The sequence below is a fragment of the Cololabis saira genome, chromosome 17 (genome assembly GCF_033807715.1).
Source record: "Cololabis saira isolate AMF1-May2022 chromosome 17, fColSai1.1, whole genome shotgun sequence".
NCBI classification, from domain to species: Eukaryota; Metazoa; Chordata; class Actinopteri; order Beloniformes; family Belonidae; genus Cololabis; species Cololabis saira.
The window spans coordinates 32,848,571-32,872,660 of NC_084603.1; the positions used below are offsets into that span (position 1 = coordinate 32,848,571).

The 24,090-nt window shown below is 39.3% G+C and overlaps 1 protein-coding gene across 1 annotated transcript; it reads right to left on the minus strand.

The window, feature by feature from the left end:
- Nucleotides 1-414: 414 nt before the first annotated feature.
- plekha3 (pleckstrin homology domain containing, family A (phosphoinositide binding specific) member 3) lies at nt 415-19,769 on the minus strand. The gene is made up of 8 exons (XM_061745380.1): nt 19,505-19,769; nt 12,113-12,229; nt 11,884-12,033; nt 11,508-11,629; nt 10,279-10,383; nt 9,553-9,596; nt 6,979-7,073; nt 415-3,227 (listed from the first exon to the last, which is right to left on the minus strand). The coding sequence occupies exons 1-8, from the start codon at nt 19,542-19,544 to the stop codon at nt 3,118-3,120; spliced, it is 783 nt and encodes a 260-aa protein (XP_061601364.1). The 5' UTR covers nt 19,545-19,769; the 3' UTR covers nt 415-3,117.
- Nucleotides 19,770-24,090: the final 4,321 nt, after the last annotated feature.

A 24,090-nucleotide genomic window follows, 5' to 3' on the forward strand; every position in this document is an offset into this window, starting at 1 on the left:
TTGTTGTTTTGGGGGGTTAAGGTTTTAAAAGTCCACCTAAACTGTGGTGTCCTACGGTGATTCTGCTCCAGCCTCCCAACATACGAGCATCTGACACGTCTCTAATGAAGCTTAGTTGAGTGGCTTTCTTTGGCTTTGGAGTGACAGAAAAAGGTGCTGCCTTCTCACCGTTTCTGAGATCAGCTGACATTGGAAATGTTTGTTTGCAGCAGCAAGACTTCAGAGAAACTCGTCCTTCACATCTGGTTCCACATCTGCTCCACCTGCTCACGTGTTTGAGCATCGTCACCCTGACGAGTGTTGCTAGGATGGGTGTTTTTAAGCTTTTCATCTTGTCTGCAGCTTTAATGTGTTAAAAGTGTCTTATGTTAATTATCCACAAGTGTAAAAGAAAAAAAAATGCTTAAATTCACATCAGTTTCAATTAACTTTATTCAGACATTGAAAATCTGATGATGATGATGACGCACGTCACTTTGAGAAGACACTTAAGGCATTAAATCTCTTGTTTCGCTACAAAGAGCAGAAGGGTACTAAATATGAAAAACCTAATTTGTAGATTAGTTAATACATTCGTCTTTCTTTCTCTACACAAGAAGTCTGAACTGTTTTTGTTCCAGTTTGGCATTTTGAAGTCTGAACCACATCAGAATCCGGTTAGAAAACTGAACCCAGAACTGTTTGAGACAAACAGCAAACATGGACCCATTTACTTACACGCTGCTCTGAAAATTATTAGTTTCTTCACTTACTCAGCTCAACAGATGGAGCAAATATGAGGGGCATCAATCTCCTAAACCCAAACACGAAACATTCTGTTGTGTCGCTGGCGTTGAACATTTAAAAACACCAGCGAGAAAACATTCAGACTCAAATATTCATCGATTTAGCTGAAACTTGTCTTCATCATACAATTAAAGATTCCTTTCACTGACTTTTTCTACTTCAAAATCTCCTTAAATGTCCACAACTACATCCATTTTATGATCAAATCACATTGATGAATCTGATTGCTTGCTAGACTACACAGTCATATGGAAGAAGTCCAATTCTAAGGTTTTACATTTCATTCTGAAAGAAAGCTAAACTCATGCGTTCCTCATGAGTTTGCAAAGAAGAGAAACACAATCTGAGATTAACAAGAACATGACATGTTACAATACGTCATTGTTTATTATTTCATACAAACTAAACCTCAGTTCTGCAGTTCTTTGGGTTGACTAAGGATAAGATGTAATAAAATATTGATGTCATTTGTCATGTTGCGTTTGAGACTGTACATACTTTAATATGTAAAACCTTAGAACTGAACAAGGGTTTCGTTTCCTTTTCCACTACGTTGGATGTGTGCATGAAGATAAATGTTAAAACAAACTAACATGTGCTCCATCAAACATCACGAATCAGTAACTGAACACAGAGCTTTGTAAAGTCAGTCATTTCAGCTTCTGTGTCTTCATCCAGTAGCCGGGGATGAAGGGTTTTATCTTCACCATTATAGATGAGAAGATGAAGCTGCTGCTCCAACAACAACAGGCAGGCTCAGTTTTACAATCCTCGCTGTACTGTACTGCAACACGGTACCTTCATCAATAATATTCACGTTTAGTGCCCGGACGTTAAAAGTGCGAAACATCTATAGACCGTAAGTGGGAAAAGGTGCTGAAGGGAAGTTTCAGGTGCAGTACATTTCTTCATTTCTGTTTGAAAACATTTCAAAAATCTTGAGATACAACTGTGGTCAGTCTGTGTGGGGCGTGGAACCCACGCACCATTACAAAAATGTCAATATTAAACTGTCATGAACAAAAATACAAATGTACAACAGCGTCACGTGGAATTTTGGCCAAAAGCTGAGATGTGAGAGGAAGTGATCCGTCCTGCGACCCGCAACGTACACGCGTCTGGGGATGGAAAGTGCAGCAAGGTCGGAGCAGGGCGGTTGGTCGAGATCCTTCTCGTGTTTGGAGCGGTGAAGCTGCCACAACACTTCAGTGTGCAGACCTCAGGACGGAGAAACGAGACGGACCCCCAACCTCTGGACCTCTGGTTCCCAGACGGGTTTACATTTCTGGCTTCATTAGAAAGTGGAAGATGAATGTGTGATCAGCGGAGCGTTTTTCCTCTTTTTTTTTCTTTCTGTGTCCTGGTTTCCTTTAAGGAAACACCATCAGTTGTGGAAAGCTACACACTTTCACACACTAGCATGAAAAGTACTGCAGTAATCCATCAAAACGTCTCCACTCAGCCCACGTGGGGCTGCAGGTACCCGACTCCCCCAGGTGAAAACTGATGACTGGCTTGGTTTTTGCTTCGTTTGGCCTTTTTCAAAATCTCCTCCAACATCCAGGCTGGAAGTTTCACTGAAGATCTGGATCGTGCACGGGAGCAGGTCTGAAGACCTGCAAAAACAAGTTTGCTGCCAGATGTGGAGGTTTTGGCAGGTTTTAACCAAAACCAAACACTTTCTAATCCTCCGTTACTGTATAAAGGTCATCTCTGCCAGAGATTATTCTACACTAATGAAGGAAATGCAAACAAGCCGCATGAGGGCTTTGCATTTGATTTCAGCAATAAACTAAGAATACAAGATACAAGATATTTGGCAAGTTTGTGAGGAAAGGTGAGGTTCAGAAGTTCTGCCACGTGTTGTCGAGCAAACGTTTGGCTGTGTGATCGTTTTTGGCCGACAGGACACGATGACTGAGCGATCCGAACTGTCGGTACATTCTCGCGTCCTTTTGAAGCTGCCTGGCGTCAAACCAGGAACCACCACGCCAGTAAACGCTCACGCTGACTCGGAGCGCAGCGTGAGCGGCTGGACCGGGGTCCGGAGGTTCTGTGTGAAGGAGTAATATCCAGAACGATTCTGGGTGTGGAGAGGCTGGCGACGTGGCGCTCTCTCCGTGTCCGATTGAGACAGTCCCTGCTGTCTTTTCCGTCTCTACAGTGTGTACCAGGCACCTGAATTCCTTAAATATGATCAACGACACCAACGGGCTCGTATTTGGCAATCAGCTGACTTCAGAAAAAGCACATGAGGGACGTCCCTGGTGGAGGCCGAGCGTGGGCCGGCTGCTCCCGGGCCGGGCTCGGCGAGCGCCGCCGGGGGCACGTTCAGATGGACAGGTCGGTGTCTGTGTCCGTGGGCGTCGTCTTTGGACTCGTGCTGTCTGTCCTCTCCTCGGGGATGGAGGACGGTTCTCCGTTGAGACTGGGCAGCAGACCTAGAACGGGACAGAGGACAGAGGAGCTTTTAGCAGTTAGCCTCCTTAAATCAGGACAGAAACGGAAGTTCAGTGTTCAGCTGATGAGATTTCATGTTCAAGTGTGAAGTTTTAATGAACCAATCCAGCAGCCGCCAAGTCTTTAAGTAACTAACGTAATTGTGAAGTTTATCAGCATCCTGCTCCATCTTGAGAGAGATAAGGTTTATCGGTGTGATTGGTAAAGTTGCTTCCGTCAACAAAAATTATGACTAAATATTGTATTCAACGAACTTTTATCAGCTGAGGAAAACGAGACGAGACGCAACAAAATGCTGGTCATGTGACGATAACGATAATTAAATATATAATGCAATATCGTAGATGAATAAAAACGAGACTAAAAGGTAGATTACAAATAAAAACTCTGCTAAAATGTGTCTTAATTTTCTTTGACCAAAACGAGACGAAATGTTCTACCAAAGATCCTAAATATTCATGTTTTCAGTAGTTTCTCTGGTTTAGTTCTGCTGGGTGACGTTAGTCCTCAATCCCAGTCTCTGCAGCGGGGAATCAGATCCAGAAGATGCAGCTGCAGAGTTAGAGGCTGATGCCGTTAACGCAGAGCTCTAGGTTCACGTCAATTAAAAACAAAGTTACATAGAGAAACGAGGGGATCTTCTCTGGGGCTGGGAAAAGAAGGAGAGACCATCTTTGGATAAACTTTCCTACATAGACGTGGAAAAGAAAACCCAATGGGTCGTCGAAAAAGAAAAATACGGGGAGATATGCGGAAAAATAAATGTGTTGTAAACTCAAATTAGAGTCTTCTGTATCTGGAATGAATGTATTCTTTAGTCTATAAGGTAACAATAATAAAATAATAAGATAACCTTGTTTGAATTTGGTCCTGGACAATTCTGACTAAAATAAGACTAAAATGCTCAGACGTTTAGTCGACTGAAACTTGACACGACTAAAAGGAGAATGAACGTGACTAAAACTAATAAAAACTAAAATGATAGCTTGACCTAAAGACTAGACTAAAACTAAAATTAAAACATGCTGCCAAAAACAACACTAGTGATTGGCTGCGTCCATATTTCCAGCAAAGGCTTCTTGCATGATTTTAACTTTTGATTTTTCCATTCATCCAAAATGTTTTTAAAGTGAACACAACCGAGCCTTTTATAACATGCCTGAAACCTGTTTAATATTTCATCCTCAACTGCTTCCTCCTCCTTTTTTGCCCTTCAGGATTGCACCAACATGGCGTCAATATTGAAAACCAATACATCTTTGTTCCACTTTCACGTTATATTATAAAAATCGTTAAATATTTAAATTCCTCTATTGATTCACTCGCTTTGCAGTTTTCTTCCAACTTAGCCTTTATTTATTTCTTTTTATGGCCAGATTCAGCCCTGTGACATTTATGAATTCCTGAATAACTGTTATTGAACGTTTGTCTCAAAGAAGTGTCACAGCGACATATAATGAGAAGAGGTGAAGAGTTTCTGTTCAACAGCTCTATGACAGTTTCTGACGGAACAAATAAACTAACAAATACCATTTCTAGTATTCACATTTTTAACATCATTATGTGGTTAATTCTGATCATTTTTATTGATTTAACTAAAATGTTTATGATCTCAGTGGCATCCAACAGTTAAGCAGAACTAAGCACAAATGCTTGTGGCGCCTTTTATAATAACTTTATTAACCCTTTGTAGATTATTGAATAAATGATAATTGGGTTCATTTAAACCACTTTCCATTACCATAAATCTGATTTTGTATCTGTCTGAACTGAAAAGCGGGAAGTCATTCAAGCCCAAACTGTCTGCGGTTCAGTAAAACTTTATTTAAAAACACCTTGTGTAAAAATAAAAACTATAAACCTGATTCATAATAGATTCACGGTTAGAGACACTGTTTTTATTTTCCACCACTTGTATAAATAGCAGTTAGGCGGTAAAGAAAAACCCCCTGTTAAATTTCAATATTTTATGTATTGAGATGCATTAAGAAAGAAAAAAGAATAAAAAGATACTGATCCTCACCAAATCTTAAAACTAGATAAATAAAACCCCAGATGAACGACACATGTCACATGAAATAGCTGCAATCTGCTTCATCAGCAGCAACAACTTCAAGTGATCGTTTGATATTTATACAATTGTTATGTAAAAGTAACCTCAGTTTACAGTCACTTGCATTTACTGAGGCACGACTCAGTTAGGTTGAGGTCTGGCTTTCCACAGATCGCTCTTAGTCCTTCTCATGTGGATTAGTTGCTCTCCAAAACAGTTTGGAATCAAAGTTGACTCCATGACTACACAATAAGACTCAAATCATCAGCTCCCCGAACCGAGCGACGGACGTGCACCGATACGCTACTCTGGTTGTTTATAAATGTTTTCTCATCTGTGGAAAGGGCATCGTGGTTTATTTCAATTGTTGTGCTGCCAGGTTCATTTTAGGAAAAAGCCGCTTCCTCCAGACAGCTCTTCCAAACAAACCACACTTGTTCAATCTTTATCGTTTTATACTTTCATGAGCTTTGAACATTTACCCTCATAAATAAAGATTTAGCTCTTCTTCTTTTCTCTTTTCCACTGACCTTTGCATGAGCTTGCTGGGACACAGTCATGTGGTGGGTTCATTCAAGGTTGTCTTCATCTAATTCCATGACATTTAAAGAAAGATTGATTTTTAAGTGGTTCTTGATACGTGAAATCTAATTAAAAGACTGGACTTCACTTTTCCCATGACTGTTAAAGCGGAACAATGTAACTTTCAGCTTTTGTTGAGTTTGGCAGCTCCTTTGGACAAAAGCGGTAGTGTTTTACCAGAAAGAACTACATTTCCCATGAGCACCAGCGCATACTGCCAGAAAACTCCTGTCCCCGTCGCTTCATTTGTTTTGATGAGAGAAGACGGGACGGACTTTCAAAACTACTTTTCTGTTTTCAGCGGTCGTTTGCAGGATGGATAGTGAAGAGGTAATGTATCTATTTTTGGCTAAACAATATAATATGACGATGTTGAAAATCACTAAGTTCAACTTGGTTTTATTAAGTTGTTTCAGCGAGATAATGCGCCCTACAAACTCATACGCTCTGCTCCCTTTTCCTGTCACGTTTTTTAGAGGGACTTCGTCATAAATTAGTAGTCCAACATACTTACTGACAAAATAAAAAAATACTTTATTACCTGTGAATAACTGAATGCCCATTCCTTATATTTTGCAGATCAGCCCTGCACAATTTTACAGTTCTCAGGAAAAATACTAGAACCCAAGATGAATCCCCTGTATGTGAAAACATTCTAATGTTGATTCTTATTTTACATAGAACTCTACATTTACATTTGTATCATAACAATTCTGTCTCTCTTGTCGGACATCCCTCCTTCCCCTCAAATCGGGAAGGAGGGGGAAGTGACGTATGCCGTAAAGCAGTCAAAGCCGTAAAAATGTGTAGTTTTTTAGTGTGGCAGGGTTCCTACCATGCTCCTCAAAGTTACATAGTGCCAGTGAAGGTGATACAGACCCCTCAGACCATGACAGAGGTGTCATTAAACCTGTTGGAAGTTGATGTACCATCACAATGACTCTGGAAATATGATATTAAGGTGGAAAAGTTACATAGTGCTGCTTTAAAATAATCTGTGCTTGATATGTAATGTATAGTTTGTCATGGTGTTTTCCTTTCCATGCGCCTTAAACAAGGCTCTGGTTAATGGGAGGAGAAATGAAAGCATGTCTTACGTTCAGTATCGTAGAGGGAGCTGTCGGAGCAGGTTCGGTGTCTGCGCTGAGCTGATCTTTGGCCTCCGCTCACGTACTCCTTCAGGACACCAGACCTGAGGGAGATAAATCACCTTCAAGGTGACTTCAAGGTGAAGATTTGGAGACCGCTGTTCACAAGGTGGGGGGAAACTGAGCATTAGGCCATGTTGATGGATTACAGACTCTTATAACGCCAGTATTTTGACTTTGTATTTTTCCTTAATGTGCCACCAGAGTCCTTACAAACACCAGGAAACTGGACCACATTACACCGGTCATGAAATCACTACACTGGCTTCCAGTGAGTCAAAGGATAGAGTTTAAAATCTTACTGCTGGTCTACAAAGACCTGAATGGTCTTGGACCAGAATACATGGTTGATCTGTTAGTTCCTATGAAGCTCCCAGACCCTTACTTTTTAACAACTTGTGCTTTTTATTATTTTACCTCTTTTCTTATCATTTTATTTGTTATTTACTGTTTGATTGTGTGTTGCTGCTTTTAATGTTGATGTAAAGCACTTTGAATTACCTTGTGTTGATTGTGCTATAGAAATAAACTTGCCTTGCATCGTTGTTTTTACAGTGGCATACTGATAAATGAGGTACCAGTGTGCAGTACTTACTACACCCTATGTCCAAACTATGTCCCAGTTTATTTTGTGTCTTCATGCACAAAACAGTGGTCCATTTTGTAAGTTTCTTAGAAAATTCTTCTTACTTCATTAAACTAAAACAACTCAAACTTTATGAGTTTTATAGCAGCTGGAATGAACACTAGATTGTCATCTGTTACAGACTGGCTCCATGTATAAGGGACTCTGCAAAGTAAATAATTCCCATGTCAAATAATACATGCACAAAGTGTATTTAATACCTTTAACAAATCTTTTGCTCAAACTGCTACAAAATTCATGAGGTTTGACATGTTTAGACCATCGTTGAACCGTCAGAACTCTTCCCTGATTCTCCAACGAAGAGCACCATGACAACCGTCTGCTGCAGCTAAGAGATCAACCACACCACTTTAAAACCAAGAAGGATCCCTTCATCGTCTCGCTGAAACAAGGTCCGGTGAGTCCAGCAGGAACTCTCATTACTGTATCGATTTACAGGGTATGAGCCTCTTCAGATCATCTGTTCACCTGCACTTTGATGTGTGTCCCTAACGGTTCACTTTGCAGAGGATACAGCAACATTAATAAGTTAAAGACAGCAGCTTGTTTCGGCAGTGAAACCCCAAAGATGCTCCAGTGTGTAATGTTAACCCTGCTGCACATGTTTCATCTGTGTTTCTGCATGGAGATATTTAAAGAAAAAACCTGATTGTATGGAAGTCCGTTCTCGCTCTGTACAATTATACATGCAGTTTGGTTTAAACTTAAGACTTGAGCCCTCTGTGTTGCAATAACCAAGTTAACTCTGTTTTACTATAAAAACATCTGTTTAAGCTTTCATGGATGGACTATGCTAAGCTTTCTACGCTGTGCTGCGTAGAAAGCTTATTGAATAAGAGATTACCAGTTATAAGTAGTGGCAACTGTGGACTTAAACACTGGAATCAAAATTGTATCTAATGTGCCAGATCGATAGCAATAATTTAATAATAGAGGGAATGCACATGACGTCACAGATGCGACTTACGCCCACTGAGTGGCAGAAAGACTGAGTGGCAGCGTAGACTTTCAGTTTGAACAACTGGAAAACATCTAAAATGTGAAAGAGCTGTTGTGCGATTGACTCTACTCATAGATTTAGCAAGAAATCAGAATTATCGTTTTACAGACTGCCAAAAAATAAGCTTAGGAGAGACAAATGGATCTCTGCAATTCGAAGAAACAACTGGATTCCAGGCACCGAAACGTGTCTATTGATTTTTATTATGATTGTTATTTTTTGGCTTTACATTAATTGGCTTGATGTGGAGTTACATTTTATTTTTTTTTTTTTGTTCCTTTACAGCTGAAATTAATTTAACTCTCCAATAATATGTTTGGCACCTTGTAATATTGCTCGGAAAAGTGCTTTAAAAATATAGTTCATTATTATTAATATTAATTGAAATGTTCATCTAGCCAACACAGTCCTTCAAGGTTTGCAAATCTGAACTCACCCTTCATATCAGCTATCAGGCTGCTGCAACGCTGCCACCTAGTGGCATCAATAATTATTACATTTCATGGACAAAAACTGTACTTTTCTTTTTTTAAAACACTTGTTTCATCCTTTCAGGTTGTGGGAGGAGCCATTGCAGCCATTACCAGGTGATATGAATGTTACGTCCTGGACAGCCCGTCCATCGAACATAACAACCAACCATGCATGTTCAATTTCAAAATCACCAATCAGTCCATCACAGGAGTTTTTAACTGGGCTGAGCAGGAAGACTTCACATAAACGACCAGCCGGGATTTAAACCAGGAACCTTGTTGCTGTCAGGCAGCATTGCAAACCACAATACCACCAATCTGACCAAACAGAGAAAATACCAATACATTTATCTACCAGGTGTTCAGATTGTTTTACATGCTGGGCTGAAGGGGTTTGAACTCACCTGTCAAAGCTGTACGTTCCAGGGTGACTGATGGACCTCTTCATCTGCACAGATGGACAGAACCATGTTTTAACAGGAAAATAGTTAAGAAGCTTAATAAATCTGTAATAACAGCCATAACGCTGGAAAACAAGCCTCTTTACAAATAAGAACTAAAAAACGTGTAATCGTCTTCTTCTCATTTTTCAAAAAAGAAATTGTAAAAAAAATAACCAACAATGTAGATGAGGCCGATTAACGCTCAGATTATTGTGACCGCTTTGTATTTTAAACTTTGCAAACACTAACCATCAACTTTGTGGAGGGTAGTCAGTGTAAAACAATTAGTGATTTTTGTTTCTAAATATTTAGTTGTTATAAAATGTTAATCAACTCTGTCACATCTGCTTTGTTGTTTTATTCTGGGTGTGAATAAAGGACAATTTTACAATAATTATGTTGTATTTTTTGTTGTTGTTGTTTTAATGCAAACTTAACACCACAATATTAATACCAGATTAATCATAAATGATGCATTTATTTATTTTTTTAGGGACACAGAAACCACCACACGATGCTCAGCGACCATCCAGAGAAGGTCGGGTTTCATGTTGTCACAACAAAGAAGGAGAAAGTAGAAGAAGCATCAAACACTGAGCTCTTACAGGTAAGGCCATTTTTAAGTTCATGTTTTGTGTAGTCTGAACCCGGCTTTAACCGGTTATAGGGGTCTAAAGATGAAATTACCCTTTCTGGAGGTCTCAGGTCAGGAGTCAAACTCTGGTTGGCTAAACTCATGCACTCCTCCAGAGTCCTGATGAAAGTTGTACAGGTGGCGCTGAGCAGCGACGCCTCCACAGGGAGAGAGAGGAGAATGCACAATTATTTTCATCTGAATCAGAGTAGAAATTCATGAAAAAACATCTGGGACTATTACATTTCATCTTAATTAAATACATACATAAAGAAAAAAAAAAAAAAAAAAAAAAAAAAAAAACCACAACATTCCATGTCTTAAACTGAGCTAAATACAACCACCAAGCCTTATTTAGCTTTGGTTACACAAAACAATTTGTCAAGTCATGAGTCGTTAGAATTGAAAGAGAGAGGACTTTATTTTTTTATTGTCTGCAAATGCCACGTTTGTGTTGCAAGTCTGCACCTCCGGCTTAGATTTCATTTTTTAATCACACCTTATCTGAACTTTAATGTGTTTGAGTCGACAAGTAAAACAGAACAAAGCATCAGTACGTTTCTGGAGCCTGCCATCTTTATGAGTGAGATATAGTCTTCACACTGGACTAAAATGACCTCTGGACCTGCAGTAAATCTAAAATCCCACCCCAACGTCTATATTTAATTCTGCACATTCAGGCGGTGTTTTACTGTAATTTACAGACATTGATCCTGGAAGTGACGTTGAGGCCTCGCGTTTTATTAAACAATCACCTTTTTAACATTGACTTTGAGTGTCTGATCAGACACTCAAGAGTTAGATTTCAGTGACGACATGTCACATTTGACGAGTGACAAAATTGGAAAATTGTGTACCAAAATGGCCACATGTCATCGTCCGCTGCTGATCTGGAATTCTTGTTTCCATGTGAAGCTTAATGTTGTTCCATTTCATTATACTTCACTATACTTCATTATACTCTGATATAAAGTATCAGATTATTACGCTATATGTGGTAAATATATAGGCTAAAGTTGTGATATAATATCACACTATGTACCGCATCTCCCATGGGTACGCTGTGAGAGAGGCAGAAAAAGCATAGAGAGAAATTTATTATTAAAAGTGTTGTATTCATACGGGATAAAAATGACCTGACGTGTGCTGAAATAGGGTAGACATGGCGCATTAACATGGGATTAAAATCATGTGATTGTTGCACTTTAGCGCAGGTCCCCAGCTCATTTTAATCCCGTGTTAATGGGGCATAAGTAACTCTGCACCGAAGAAAACCCCTCACCTCAGAAGTGGGCGTGGTCTCCGTGTTGGCGGTGTGCTGTGATTGGATGGTTTGAACCTGCTGCACGAGGAGGTCACAGTACAGACGCAACTCAGACATCTTTGTCTTCAGACAGTCCGGACCTGCAGACAGACGAGGAAAAGTCTTGTACTCAGTAACACAACAGGTGAGCCTTCAGAAATGTTCACAGCGTGTGTCAAGATAGTTTTAAATATGCAGCACAGGCCTCTACCGGCTCAAACAACATCACTGAATTAAGATAACGGTACCTTTTGAACTTTACTTCAATTATAAACAATGATTAAACTCAGACATGTTAAACTTGGAGACGTTCCAGATTGAAGTCTGAGCAGAAGCACGACTGAGAGCTGGCTACCTTTGTGCTTGTGGCTGTCCAGCGTTCCAGCTTTAGACGATCCCAACGCCACCAGCCACCTCTGCCGCTCTGCAGCGTTCACGGCTCGCACGTAGAAATGCTGCTCGCCCGGGATGATCAACTCCAGACGCGTGGAATCCGTCGGATGAACTGAAACGTTAAATATGACAGACGTGCTCATGTATGAGGTCGCGGGTGTCAGTACAGCTGAGATTTACGCAACACCAACCTTTAATGTCACACACCGACATCTTGATGGATCCTTTGCTGCCTTTGATGACATCATCCTCGCTGTCGTAATATGAGATGACTCCGTTCTCCAGGACAAACCAGCGCGGCTGCCAGCCTGACCATTTACACACAAACACAAACACACACAATTAAAATACTGTACCTTTACCACTTTAAGAAAACAATGTGTGAGGTTGAAGAACTGTGCAGTTTACATCTCCCAAATGTCACTGACGTTTAATGATCTTTCTTTCAATTATAAAGATTTAATAAATGAAATCAACTGAAGAGAAGGTCTGGTTAAAGCTTTTGTTTATTATTATTGATCTACTAGTAATACTGATTATACCAAATATAATGCGCATATGATGAATTTAGGAGCACGGTAAACATATTCTTTCTAGTTGAAGTTAATCTTTTTGTCAAATATGATTTTCTGGTTCTGTTTCACCTGACAATATTTATATTTAGACATGCCAAGAACACATGATCGGGGTTTTATTTGACTCCAACATCTGGGAGAGCCTCATTGATGAGACTTCTGAGGGTGAGCAATGAAAATATCACCACAAACAAGAAATAATCCACTAAACTGTTTGATATTATAATCATGTTTTGTTTTATCGTTCAGTTTACTTTTTTGGCTAAATATAAACTAGAGCAGTTTTCCTCAGCCCTGGTTCTCAGGACTTATAGCCCTGCAGGTTTAAGATAATAGTAATAACCTGATACAAGACCATCCCATCTTACTGGCAGGGCAGGTATTAGTGGCTCTCCTGTCCACACAGCTGATCGATACGCCACCATGTGGTCAGAAATGGTATTGCTTGTGACTTTGACCACATATTTTCAGTAGATTGTTTTCCAGTGTTTTTCAGACTTCTTTCAATGAGTTATTTAAAAACTGTTGCACTTGAATTAATCCTAAAACATAACTGTTATTCAACATATGCAATCTTTTCATCCCCCGTCATAAAAAATATGCAGTGGATCTACCCTATTTGTGATCACATGACGGTCATAAAATCACCAACTCATCTTCCATCTTGCAAAAAACTATGATTAGAAAAACGGGAAGATTGAATGATATGGTTCCAATTAACTTTAGATTTTACCTTAATTACAATTAATGAAGGATTAGCATACTGTCTGACCAGAATAGTATAGAGCTTTCTGCTCTACAGTATCCAGTGTGACTACTACACATTTAGTAACATGTTTTTTAAGGAAACGAAACATGAACCAAAATCAGTGAGGGAAGTAATAACAAAATTTAAGAAAAAAGATTAAATAATTAACATTGGCAAGATTAAGTCTATTGTGGTTACTGTTAGTTTTTATATTTTTTTGATTATTGTTGGCAATGTTTACGAAGCAAAATTTTGTCACATATCTGTTCTCAGTAGATTCCATTGTTTAGTTCTTTAAGTATCTGAGTTAGAATAATGATGGAAACATTGTTTACACACCAAATCCTGCTCATTATAACTTGCTTTTTGAACATTTGTTTGCAAAACGTTAAAAAAAAGGCACAGAAGCAGAATTACTCATATAGCAAAGTAACTTCAGGTTTAAATTTGATAAAAATGTGTTAACTTTACTGCCTGAATATCCCCCTGGAGTGCATTTCTTGGGCCAGAAGTGCACCGTGGACAGGTGGCCAGTCCATGGAAAGGCTAAAGCATACAGGTATTTAGGTATGAAGGCAGAAATAACACTCTTCCTTGCAAAAAAAGTTCAATTTCCTTCAAATTTTGAAGGGATTTTCTGTACACAGCTTTTTTTGTCATTCCAGAGGTTTTCAGCAGGACTGAGGTCTGGGTTCTGACTGGGCCGTTTCTTTTCTGGATCCACGTCCTGGTTGATTTTTACGTGAGAATCACTGTTGAGTTGTTTTTAATTTTCAGCTTTTTGACGGAGGATAGAAGTTTTGCACCAATATTTTTTTATTTGGGGCTATATTCATTTGCCCACCCAGGTCAGGGACAGGTGCCACCGGTCCAGCTGGAAAAGAAGCAGCCCGAAAGCCGTGCAGCCGTGATTTGCGGTCAGTATGATGTTCCTTGGATGATATATTGGCTTTGTGCCGGACATATCTTTTAAAATTATTGATTTGTACCTTAATTTGTAACAGTTAATTCTCAGACTTTCTTTGACAACTGCTTGCAGCTCTCAGAACATTCAAATACTGCAGCAGACTTTTATCTGGTTTTAATTAGAATCACTTTAGTTTATGGCAGGTATAAGCCATTTCCCTGGATTTTTGTTTGTTAGAAGATCACATTTAAAAAGGTGTGACAATTTCTATTTTTTAGATTTTTTTTTAAAACCTGCAGTTTCGTAAGGATGCATAGACTTTTTATGTTCAGGTGTATCAGCCACTCCTATGTAGAGTCAGCGGTTAATCTAGTAACATACATGTTTTTCGACTGTGGGAGGGAAAAGCGACACAGAGAGAACATGGAAACACCTGGACAGAAAGGTCCCAGCTGGGATTCATGACTGTTCACTGTTGCAGCTTAAAGGAGAGGAGTGAACCATGCCCTTGCAAACACTAAAATAACAGCAATATTGTGAAAATAAATCTTCATTACTATATTTGCATTGCAAATAATAGCGCTGGCAGTTCAATATCCTGGCCCTAAATGCACCAAAGGCTTCAAAAGAACAATAAACTAAGTTCCTTCAAAACACTGATTATAGTTGTGTTGAATTAAGTATGTGAACGAGAAACATGATATAAAATGCTTTGTAGAACTAAGAATATATAAGTGAGCTGATATTTTATTGACAAAAGATTCCTAATTCCATTTAAAGTGCATATTGTTTTTGTTTTGTTTTTTGAAACTCACCTTTGTAATTGTCTAATTTTATCTTTGATTATTTGCATATCAATAATAGTGAATCAACTACATCTTTATTTAGAAATGCAACAATATCATGCATCAATGAGCTGACTGACAGAAAATGAATCTCAACATCAGAGGTCTTCAACTGTCCTCCATGTTTGAGATGCTTCCCAGCTCTAACATACCTGACTAAAATCAACCACCATCAACTTTTCACCTGGACCTGATGAATGAGGCGTGTCAGAGCTGGGAGGCGTCTCAACCCTGCAGGACAGCGGCCCAAGACCCGGGCTCTATTTGTTCGAAATATCATTTTATTTTACCCTCATGTTGATAGAGGACACGTATCTGCTCATCAGTGCCAGCTCTGTTTGTTGTGTAGGTTGTTAGTGTGTTAATAAATGATGAGGTTATGGCCTTTCTTTCTGGATTTACTGGTAACTGAGCTGTAGCTTCCTGTTACTGTGACTAAAACAAATGTTTTAATTGTCCTTTAATATGGAGAGTATGTTCTTGTTTCCTGAAGCAAACTGTTTACATGACAACTGGCTCATTCACAGCCGACATCTATGCTGGGACTCATTAAGGTCATAAACAGAGTACATTTATCCTCCACCCCTATTATTTATAGACACGCTGTGCTGCCTTTGCTAAGGTCAAAATGGCCCTCAAGCCCCTGCTTTTTTCTTTTTTTTCCCCTTTTGTTTAAAGTAGTAACATGGCTTTGTAAAACTCATTACAAAACACATTAAATAAAACCATAATTTAAATTGCAATTAATGGGATTTTTTTTCTTCCAGCTCAAGCAAAGGGAGAATGATTATCACACAGTCATGACAAAAATTGATAGAAAAGAATAGAAAAAAAAAAAAAAAGATAATCATTTTTTAATTGTTATTAATTAATTAACCCTGTTGGGGTTATGACAACTACTATATTTTGAGTCTTTCTCCATAAAAAACAACAACAAACTTAAAATCAATTATATCCCAACTTGCTCTTACATCAGTTGACCAGCTTTGCGGGATGGAGCCTTGCTATGGATATGTTTGTTTTTTGTTCTTCTTTCAATTTAAACCATTAAATTTGATCACATTGCCTTCATGAAGGACATTTGTCATCTTTTTTTTATAATTCAAACTGACAGCTCTCTTGCTAGGGGCCATATTTCTACATCTCCAGTTGATGGGCCATGAGCAGCAGCTGTTTTAAGGTTTTCAAGCACTCCCGTTAAACTGGAGACTAATTCACATATTTATAATTATACAGGCTTTTCCTTTTAAAATCATAAAATGACCACACAAAATTTCCTTAGGATTTTTTTTCACCACTTGATCTTCTAAAATGAAATTAAATTTACCATCTCGTAACATTCTTTTGAGGTTTACTTTAAAACGCCAGACTATTCAGTCTTTTGTTTTTTTTTTTAACAGGATAAAAACACCTTAATAAACATCCTATACGAGTTGTAATTCTCTCTTTTTTTTTTTTATTCGCATGATAGCTGCTCTTTACAGTAAGATTTAAAATCTGATGTAAATCATATAGGACGCCTCTAACTTAACATGTCGTTGACTGTTCTCCAGTTTTATTCAGTGTTTCAGACCTAAATACTTAAACATAGAGAAACAAATAATATTATCTGCAGTTAAAAGAATGTCTTCATGTCAAAGCTACCACATATATATTACTCTCAGCAAAAATACTTAAATTAATCTAATAATATATACGCTGACTGGACACTTCATCAAAGTACACCTGTTCAATTGCTTGTGATCACAAAAGTTCAGGTTCAAGCCAAGCATCATTATGGGGGAAGAAGGGGATTTAAGTGACTTTGAACAGCGCGTGGTTGTTGGTGCCAGATGGGCTGGTCTGTTGGAAACTCCTCATCTACCTCCTACCAACCAACTCTACGGTTTACGGGGATCAGTCTCAAAAAAGAAATCAATCAGTGAGTGGCAGTTGTCTGGACGAAAATACCTCGTTGCTGTCAGAGGTCAGACGGGAATGGCCAGCCTGTTTTGAGATGATAGAAAGCCAGCATGAACTCAAATAACCACCCTTTACAGGCAAGGCATGCAGAACGCCATCCCTGAACGTACAGCACATCTAACCTTGAAGAAAATGGGCTACGGCAGCAGAAAACGACACTGGGCATCACTCCTGTCTGCTAAGGAAACTCAGGCTATAATTCACACAGGTCTCACTAAAACCGGACGACGGAAGGTTGGAAAACAGCCTGGTCTGAAGTAGCGTTTCCATTACCCCAGAGATGCACAAAACCCAATACTGAAAAATAAATCACGCAATGGAAATGGCAATAATTTGAAAAAAGAACCTCCCAAATATGAAATAAACCTTTTTATACTTCCAGGAGTGGGTTTTTCAAGTGATTCAATAATCCATTTATTCGCAAAAGTCTAATGGAAACGCTTTTTGTGAATTTCCACGTCTTTGGCAGCGCTGGATGTGACATAGCCAGTCAATCCAATCACCAAAATCTAGTTTCCAGCTGTTTTTGGCCTCATTAATGTGTAATAATAATGTAATGATGTGGTTGTGCTATAACACTACTTACGCTAATCATTATTCAAAGGGCTTTGCCTCTGAATAATCATTTGAATGATCATCTGCTGCTCTTATCATCTATTTTCTCAACAGCATTAGCAGCAATTGCAAAAGTGTGTCAAACGTTAAAGATATTTTTGTCCATATTCAGCGCTGAAGATTTTCTTTTTTTTGTTGTTTTGAAGAAAAGTCTGGCAGGACGAGATTGAGTCTTGATTTCAGCTGCAACATTAAGATGGTAGGGTCATAGTTTTTACATTTACAATATGAAAGCATGCATCGATCCTTGTATCCATGGGTTAAGTTCCTGGTGGTGTAACTGGGATCGGGGGTATGTTTGGTCACACTTTAGACCCATTAGTACTAAGTAAACATATTTTTATAATACCACAGCCCTGTCCATCCCTTTATAGCCACAATGTGACCATATTCTCGTGGCTGCTTCCAGCAGGGAAATGCACCAAGTCACAACTACTCTAGTAACCCCAGACTGGTTTCTTGAACGTGACTATAATGAGTGTACTGTAGTCCAGTGACCTCAATACAACACAGCAGCTTTGCTGTGTGGGAACAAGAGCCTCACATCAAGGCTTGCATGTGACAAATCTGCAACAACTGCTTGTGCTGTCCTGTCAGAGGTGTCAGGTAACAAAGTACAAATACTTTGTTACCTTACTTAAGTAGATATTTTGGTTATCTATACTTCACTGGAGTAATTATTTTTCAGACGACTTTTAACTTTACGCCTTACATTTTCACGCAATTATCTGTACTTTTTACTCCTTACATTTTAAAAACAGCCTCGTTACTCTATTTCATTTCAGCCTTTAAAAAAAGATTATCCAGTTAAATTGCTCCATCCGGATAGAGTGAATTTGGTTGTGGTTGTTTCAGATGTTCTTGTCCAGTTTTGTTCTTACATCCGTTCCCTCAGATTCCTGCAACTAAACTTGGATGTACATTCCAATAAAGGTTAGGATAAATGATAACATGCCTCTGAAGTTTGACTTTTTGCACCATTACAATACTTATAGGCAACTAGTCATCATATCTCCTGCTCTCTGAAACACTTTAATGCTCAATAGTACACATATATAGTTCTTTAATATATTTGCATTATACTAAGATGCATTCATTTTCAATGGCTTTTTCCCCCTTATATTACTTTTACTTTTACACTTTAAGTAGAATTGAAACCAGTACTTTTATACTTTTACTTGAGTAAAAAACTCTAGTATCTATACTTCTACCTGAGTAATGAATGTGAATACTTTGACACCTCTGTGTCCTGTTAATATGGACCAAAGTCTTTGGGAAATGTTTCCAAAACCTTGTTAAAAATGTCATGAAGAATTAAGGCAGTTGTGATGGGAAACAAAAGATGCAACCCGGAACTAGCAAGGAGGGAGAAATAGTATATCGATACTTGGTTGGGGATTTGAATACTTTCAGAACTGCTTTGAGATGAATAGCTGGTAATAATTAAACAGCTTTACCAAACACAGGACGTGGTTTTGAAAAAGCAGAAACTAAATGTTCGCCTTGACTCTCTTTGTTATTGAACTACCGAGGCTGCTTCCATATTTTGAACAAAGGACTACGTTTAACAATACATCTCTAAGTCTTATATGATACAGACATTTATTTTAATAACATTTGTGCGGTGAGGCGTTCAAAGACATCTCTGATGCAGCCGTTACGGCTGATTTATGGTCCCGCGTTAAATCGACGGCGTAGCCTACGGCGTAGGTTACGCGGCGACGCACCCGTACGGCTCCGTTCGCTCTGCGTCGGTGTAACGCGGAACCATAAATCAGCCTCTAGCCGGCAGCTCGCTGGCCACATCTGTAGTTAATGGGTCGGTGTAAACGCTGCTGTCCTGCTGGCCCGGACTGGCCCGGGTCCAGGTGGAGCTGGTGCCGGGTGTGTAACTACAGCGGTGTCGGAGCAGCACCAGCACCAGCACCTACCGGTCATGTAGTTAGTCCACTTGTGCAGGATCCCCTCCATGTCGACGCGGCTAGCCCGCTAGCGCTGCTAGCTGCCGCTAACGAGCTCTCTGGAGAACCAGACACACACGGACCGTCATGACACCTGCTGCTTCCCCCACAGGTGAGCTGCTCACGACCGGTGAAAGAGCGTTACGAGGTTTAGTTTGACGCTGTTTGGTCCAGATCTTCCAGTGAAGGAGATGTCAACACAGCACAGCTCTCTACGGGAGCCCGCAGCGGACATTTCACAGCTGGACGGTTTCCGCGAATCACTTCAATTCAATACTTTACTTTACATCCAAATGCTGTATTAAAAGGGTCTTTTCGTATTATTATTATTATTATTATTATTATTATTATTATTATTATTATTATTATTATTATTATTATTATTATTATTATTATTATTATTATTATTATTATTATTATTATTATTATTATTATTATTATTATTATTATTATTTAAAAATATATATTTATTGGGAGGGAAGGGGGTTATAATTTAAGGGGAAACCTAAACTTCAAATCTTTATTTGAGCGTACAACAAAAATAAGTTTTTGTGTATCAGTTTGTGGAATCAAATTGTGGAATGATTTGAATTTGGAGTTAAAAGAATGTACAAACATAAAACAATTTAAGAAGAAATATAAAGACATAGTTTATTTGAGGTATAAAAATGAAGACTGTGTTTAAAGATCAGCAGCTGTGTGTGTTTTGCTATTTCGTCATGTTGTTTTTGTATGTTTGTATACTTATAGATATACATATCATATTTATATCATAGTTATATTATATGATAGATATATGATAGAGCTTACATTTGGTATTAAACAGGTTATTTTTGTAAAAATTATATATATTTATTTATACAAATTAGTGTATAGTATAAAACGTAAATACAGGCATATAATGTATGTTAAGTTGTGGAAAGGGGGTGGGATTAAATAAGTTTATACTTCCTCCCACTCCTTTTCGAACATGTAACTGAAATAGGTTTTTTATTTGTTTTTTTTTTCTTCTTTATGTGGCGGAATGCCCACCTGTATTTGTTTCTCTTATCTTTTTTTCTTGTTTTTTTTTATACATGTTCGAAATAAATAAAAACGAACGAACAAATTATTATTATTATTCCTGGGTTATGTCTTGAGATGTTACCTTAATATTTCCATGTAAAGTTCTTTCTTCATGATGCCGATTTTATGAAGAGCTCCAGTTCCTGCTGGAGCAAAACAGTCCCACAACATGATGCTGCCACCTCCGTGCTTCTCAGTTTGTACGGTGTTCTCAGGTCTACAAGCTTCCCCTTTTTTACTCCAAATGTAACGTTGTTTGTTATGGCCAAACGGCTCCATTTTAGTTTCATCAGACCACATGACATGATGGAAAATCTATTTAACATAACCCTGGCACTCCTAAAATCTACAATCATCTCCTTTGTCCTATTCACATTCAGTAGGAGATGATTGTTCCCACACCATGCCACTAAGCAGCCCACCAGTTCTCTGACCTCAGTTTCTTGTCCATCACTGATACACCCCACAACTGCAGAGTCATCTGAGTATTTCTGCAGATGACAGGACCCCCACTTGTACTGGAGGTCTGAGGTGTACAGTGTGAAGAGGAGTGGTGAGAGTTCAGTCCCCTGTGGTGCTCCTGTGCTGCTGACCACCTAGACAGTCTGTTTGTAAGTTAATCCAGGTGATTGTAGAGGCCTCCATCTGTGTCTTCTTGAGTTTCTTACATAGTAATGCAGGCTGGATTGGTGTTCAATGCACTGGAGAAATGATCCTCACAGTAGTACCGCCAGCGTTGTCCAGATGAGTGTGGGATAGTTGAAGCAGGTGCATGACAGCACCTTCAACTCCAACCCCACACTGAAAAGCAGGGGCACCTGGGAGGTGCTTGTTTGCTTTGGTGGGCCAAAAGAAAGTCTCTCCAGAACTTTCATGATTTGGGATGTTAGGGCTACATGTCAATAGTCATTAGGAGAAGATGGATGATATTCTCTTGGTACTGGAACATGGCAGGATATCTTCCACAGCACTGGAGGCATCTCCTGGCTCAAGCTGAGGTTGAAGACGTGCTGCAGAATCCCAGATATTTGGTCCAAACAGGCTTTCAGAACTCTGGGGCTGACGCCATCTGGACCTGCAGCCGTGTTTCAGCTCAGTCTCTGCAGTTGCCTCTTCACCTTCAGTTTCAACAGTCACAAATGCAGGGCAAGATTCACATTCACAGGATGATTTGCAAATGCACAGGACAGTTCACACGTGCGTAGGAAAAGATACACAGATGTATTTCTGATGCACAACCAAATATAACCTGATTTACAAACGGTTTTTGGTCTGTGGACTTTGCTGCATTTGTGTGTGAATTTTGAGTCTCCCCTGACTTGTGTCAGTCCACAAATGTATTTTTTTAAACGCAGAATTATCTGCAACCAATCAGATATCCTCCAGGGATCCATTTATTTTATTGGTGGCCGTGGCCACTTAAGCAGCGTGTAAAAGTTCACCCTCGCCACCCAAAGTTGGGAAGAGGTTGGGTCGATGCATGTTCCTCGATGCTTCGTCAGTGTGGCCGTCCTGAACGGCTTCATATACGCCATGGGAGGCCGGCATAACTCTGAGACACTCAAGTCTGCAGAGCGGTTCGAGCCCGACACCAACCAGTGGACTGAAATCGCACCGATGCGCCATCGGAGGGCTGATGCTGGCGCTGCAGCACTGCACGGCAAGGTGGGTGCTACCACACCGGAGGAAAAGAAACCTTTGGAAGCTGTGGGTTTTGTTCAGCTCAACAAGTGGGGACCAGGAAATCCCTGTGGGCGAGGATTTAGAGCATTTCTGTTCATGTTCATAGCAACAGTGGATGTCACAGTGTCAGAAAATCACAGATGTTTAATTAAGACTTCTGGAAATTTTGATGCCCCTAAAGAAAAAAAAGGTTGCATCCCCTTTAAAGCCATCTGACATTAAACTAGATGTTTTTATAATCTGTCTTACTCTATATCGCAGTATCTGGCCCAGCTATGATTAACAAGAAGCAGTTTTACTAGTAGGCTATTTTTAACATTTGAGAGTTACCAACTTTGTTCATGACTTAAACATTTATTCATCTGTCTAGTAACCGTGCTTCCAGTGGAATGCTAACCTCAAAATGTTGAACTTAAACAAAGATTATGCTCATTAGAGCTTCTGGGTTTTTTTTTTGTTTTTCTCCCACTAGAGGAGTTTCCACCTGCCAGTGTTTATGTCATGTTTATGTAATAATTGCTCGGGGGTCATGTTCTGGTCTCTGGAGAGATCCTAGAGACAACTTCTGTTATAATAATTGAATTGTTTCACAAAAAATATGTACAAAAAAATTGCTATATTAAACCAACATTTATCTTCCTAAATGATTTATTTCAGCCAGCGGTAATTCTCCACAGAGCTGCAGGTTCTTCCCCCGGGACGACGGCGCAGGTTGACCTGGCGATCACGTCTGTACTCCGGCTGCTGCTGCTGCTGCTCCGAGCTGGCGGCTCTTCTCATCTCCGAAAACATTGGATCAAATTTCTTAACAGGCGTTATTTGGATAAACTGAGCCCAGGTTGGGGATCTTAATGGTTACTTTTACGCCTGAAAAAATATTAAAACTTAATAAAGTGCCATATTAACAGCGCTACAGCTGAAATTAAAACAGCTTTGTGCTCTCAGCTTCCTGATTAGGGGTAGGGATGAAAACGAGGGGTAGGGGGAGTATTGGGACAGGCCCCTGGGAAGATTTCAAGTGCCCTAAAATCTTTTTTAGGGGTAGTGAAGAAAAGAAGGGCGAGTGAAAGAAAGTAGGGCTAGTGAAGAAAAGTAGGGGGTGTATTGGGATTGGAGGATCAATGAGCTGACATCTGTTCATTTTTAGGGTCATTATCACCTGTGAGTCATTTACCTGTGTAGAAAAATCCTTCAAACTTTTAAACAATTTCATAAAATCCTAACAGTGTGTAGTAATGCGCCACATTTCACTATCAGTGACGGTAACGCTGTTGTAACCTTTGAAATAGTAATTAGTTAGATTACCCGTTACTGGGAAACAATAACGGCTTTGGAACACCGTTATTCCCAACACTGGTCATCAACATAGACGTACAGCTCTTGATGACAAGCTGACGACCGTCAATTAGAATCAGGGGTGTTGATGCAGATAAACATCTTAAACCTGCTGGACAGCTGCTCTCGAGGACCAGGGATGTAAATGAGGTGTTTCTTCTCGCTCCCAGGCTGGAGGCCGGGACGGCAGGGGCGTCAATTGGGTATGGCAAGGTATGGCAGCCGCCACACCTTGGCTTCAAGGGAAATGTAAATGTTTGTTTTTTAAATACATTTATGGAATTACTCTGTGTCCATTTGTATTGATTATTCTATTACTTAATACATATAGAATAACTAAAAATGCAAATCAGAACAACATGATCGATTTCACTAGTTATTACACACTGCAAAAACTCAAAATCTTAACAAGAATATTTGTCTTATTTCTAGTTAAAATGTCTAATTTTTAGTCAAAAAAAAGACTCAAAAAC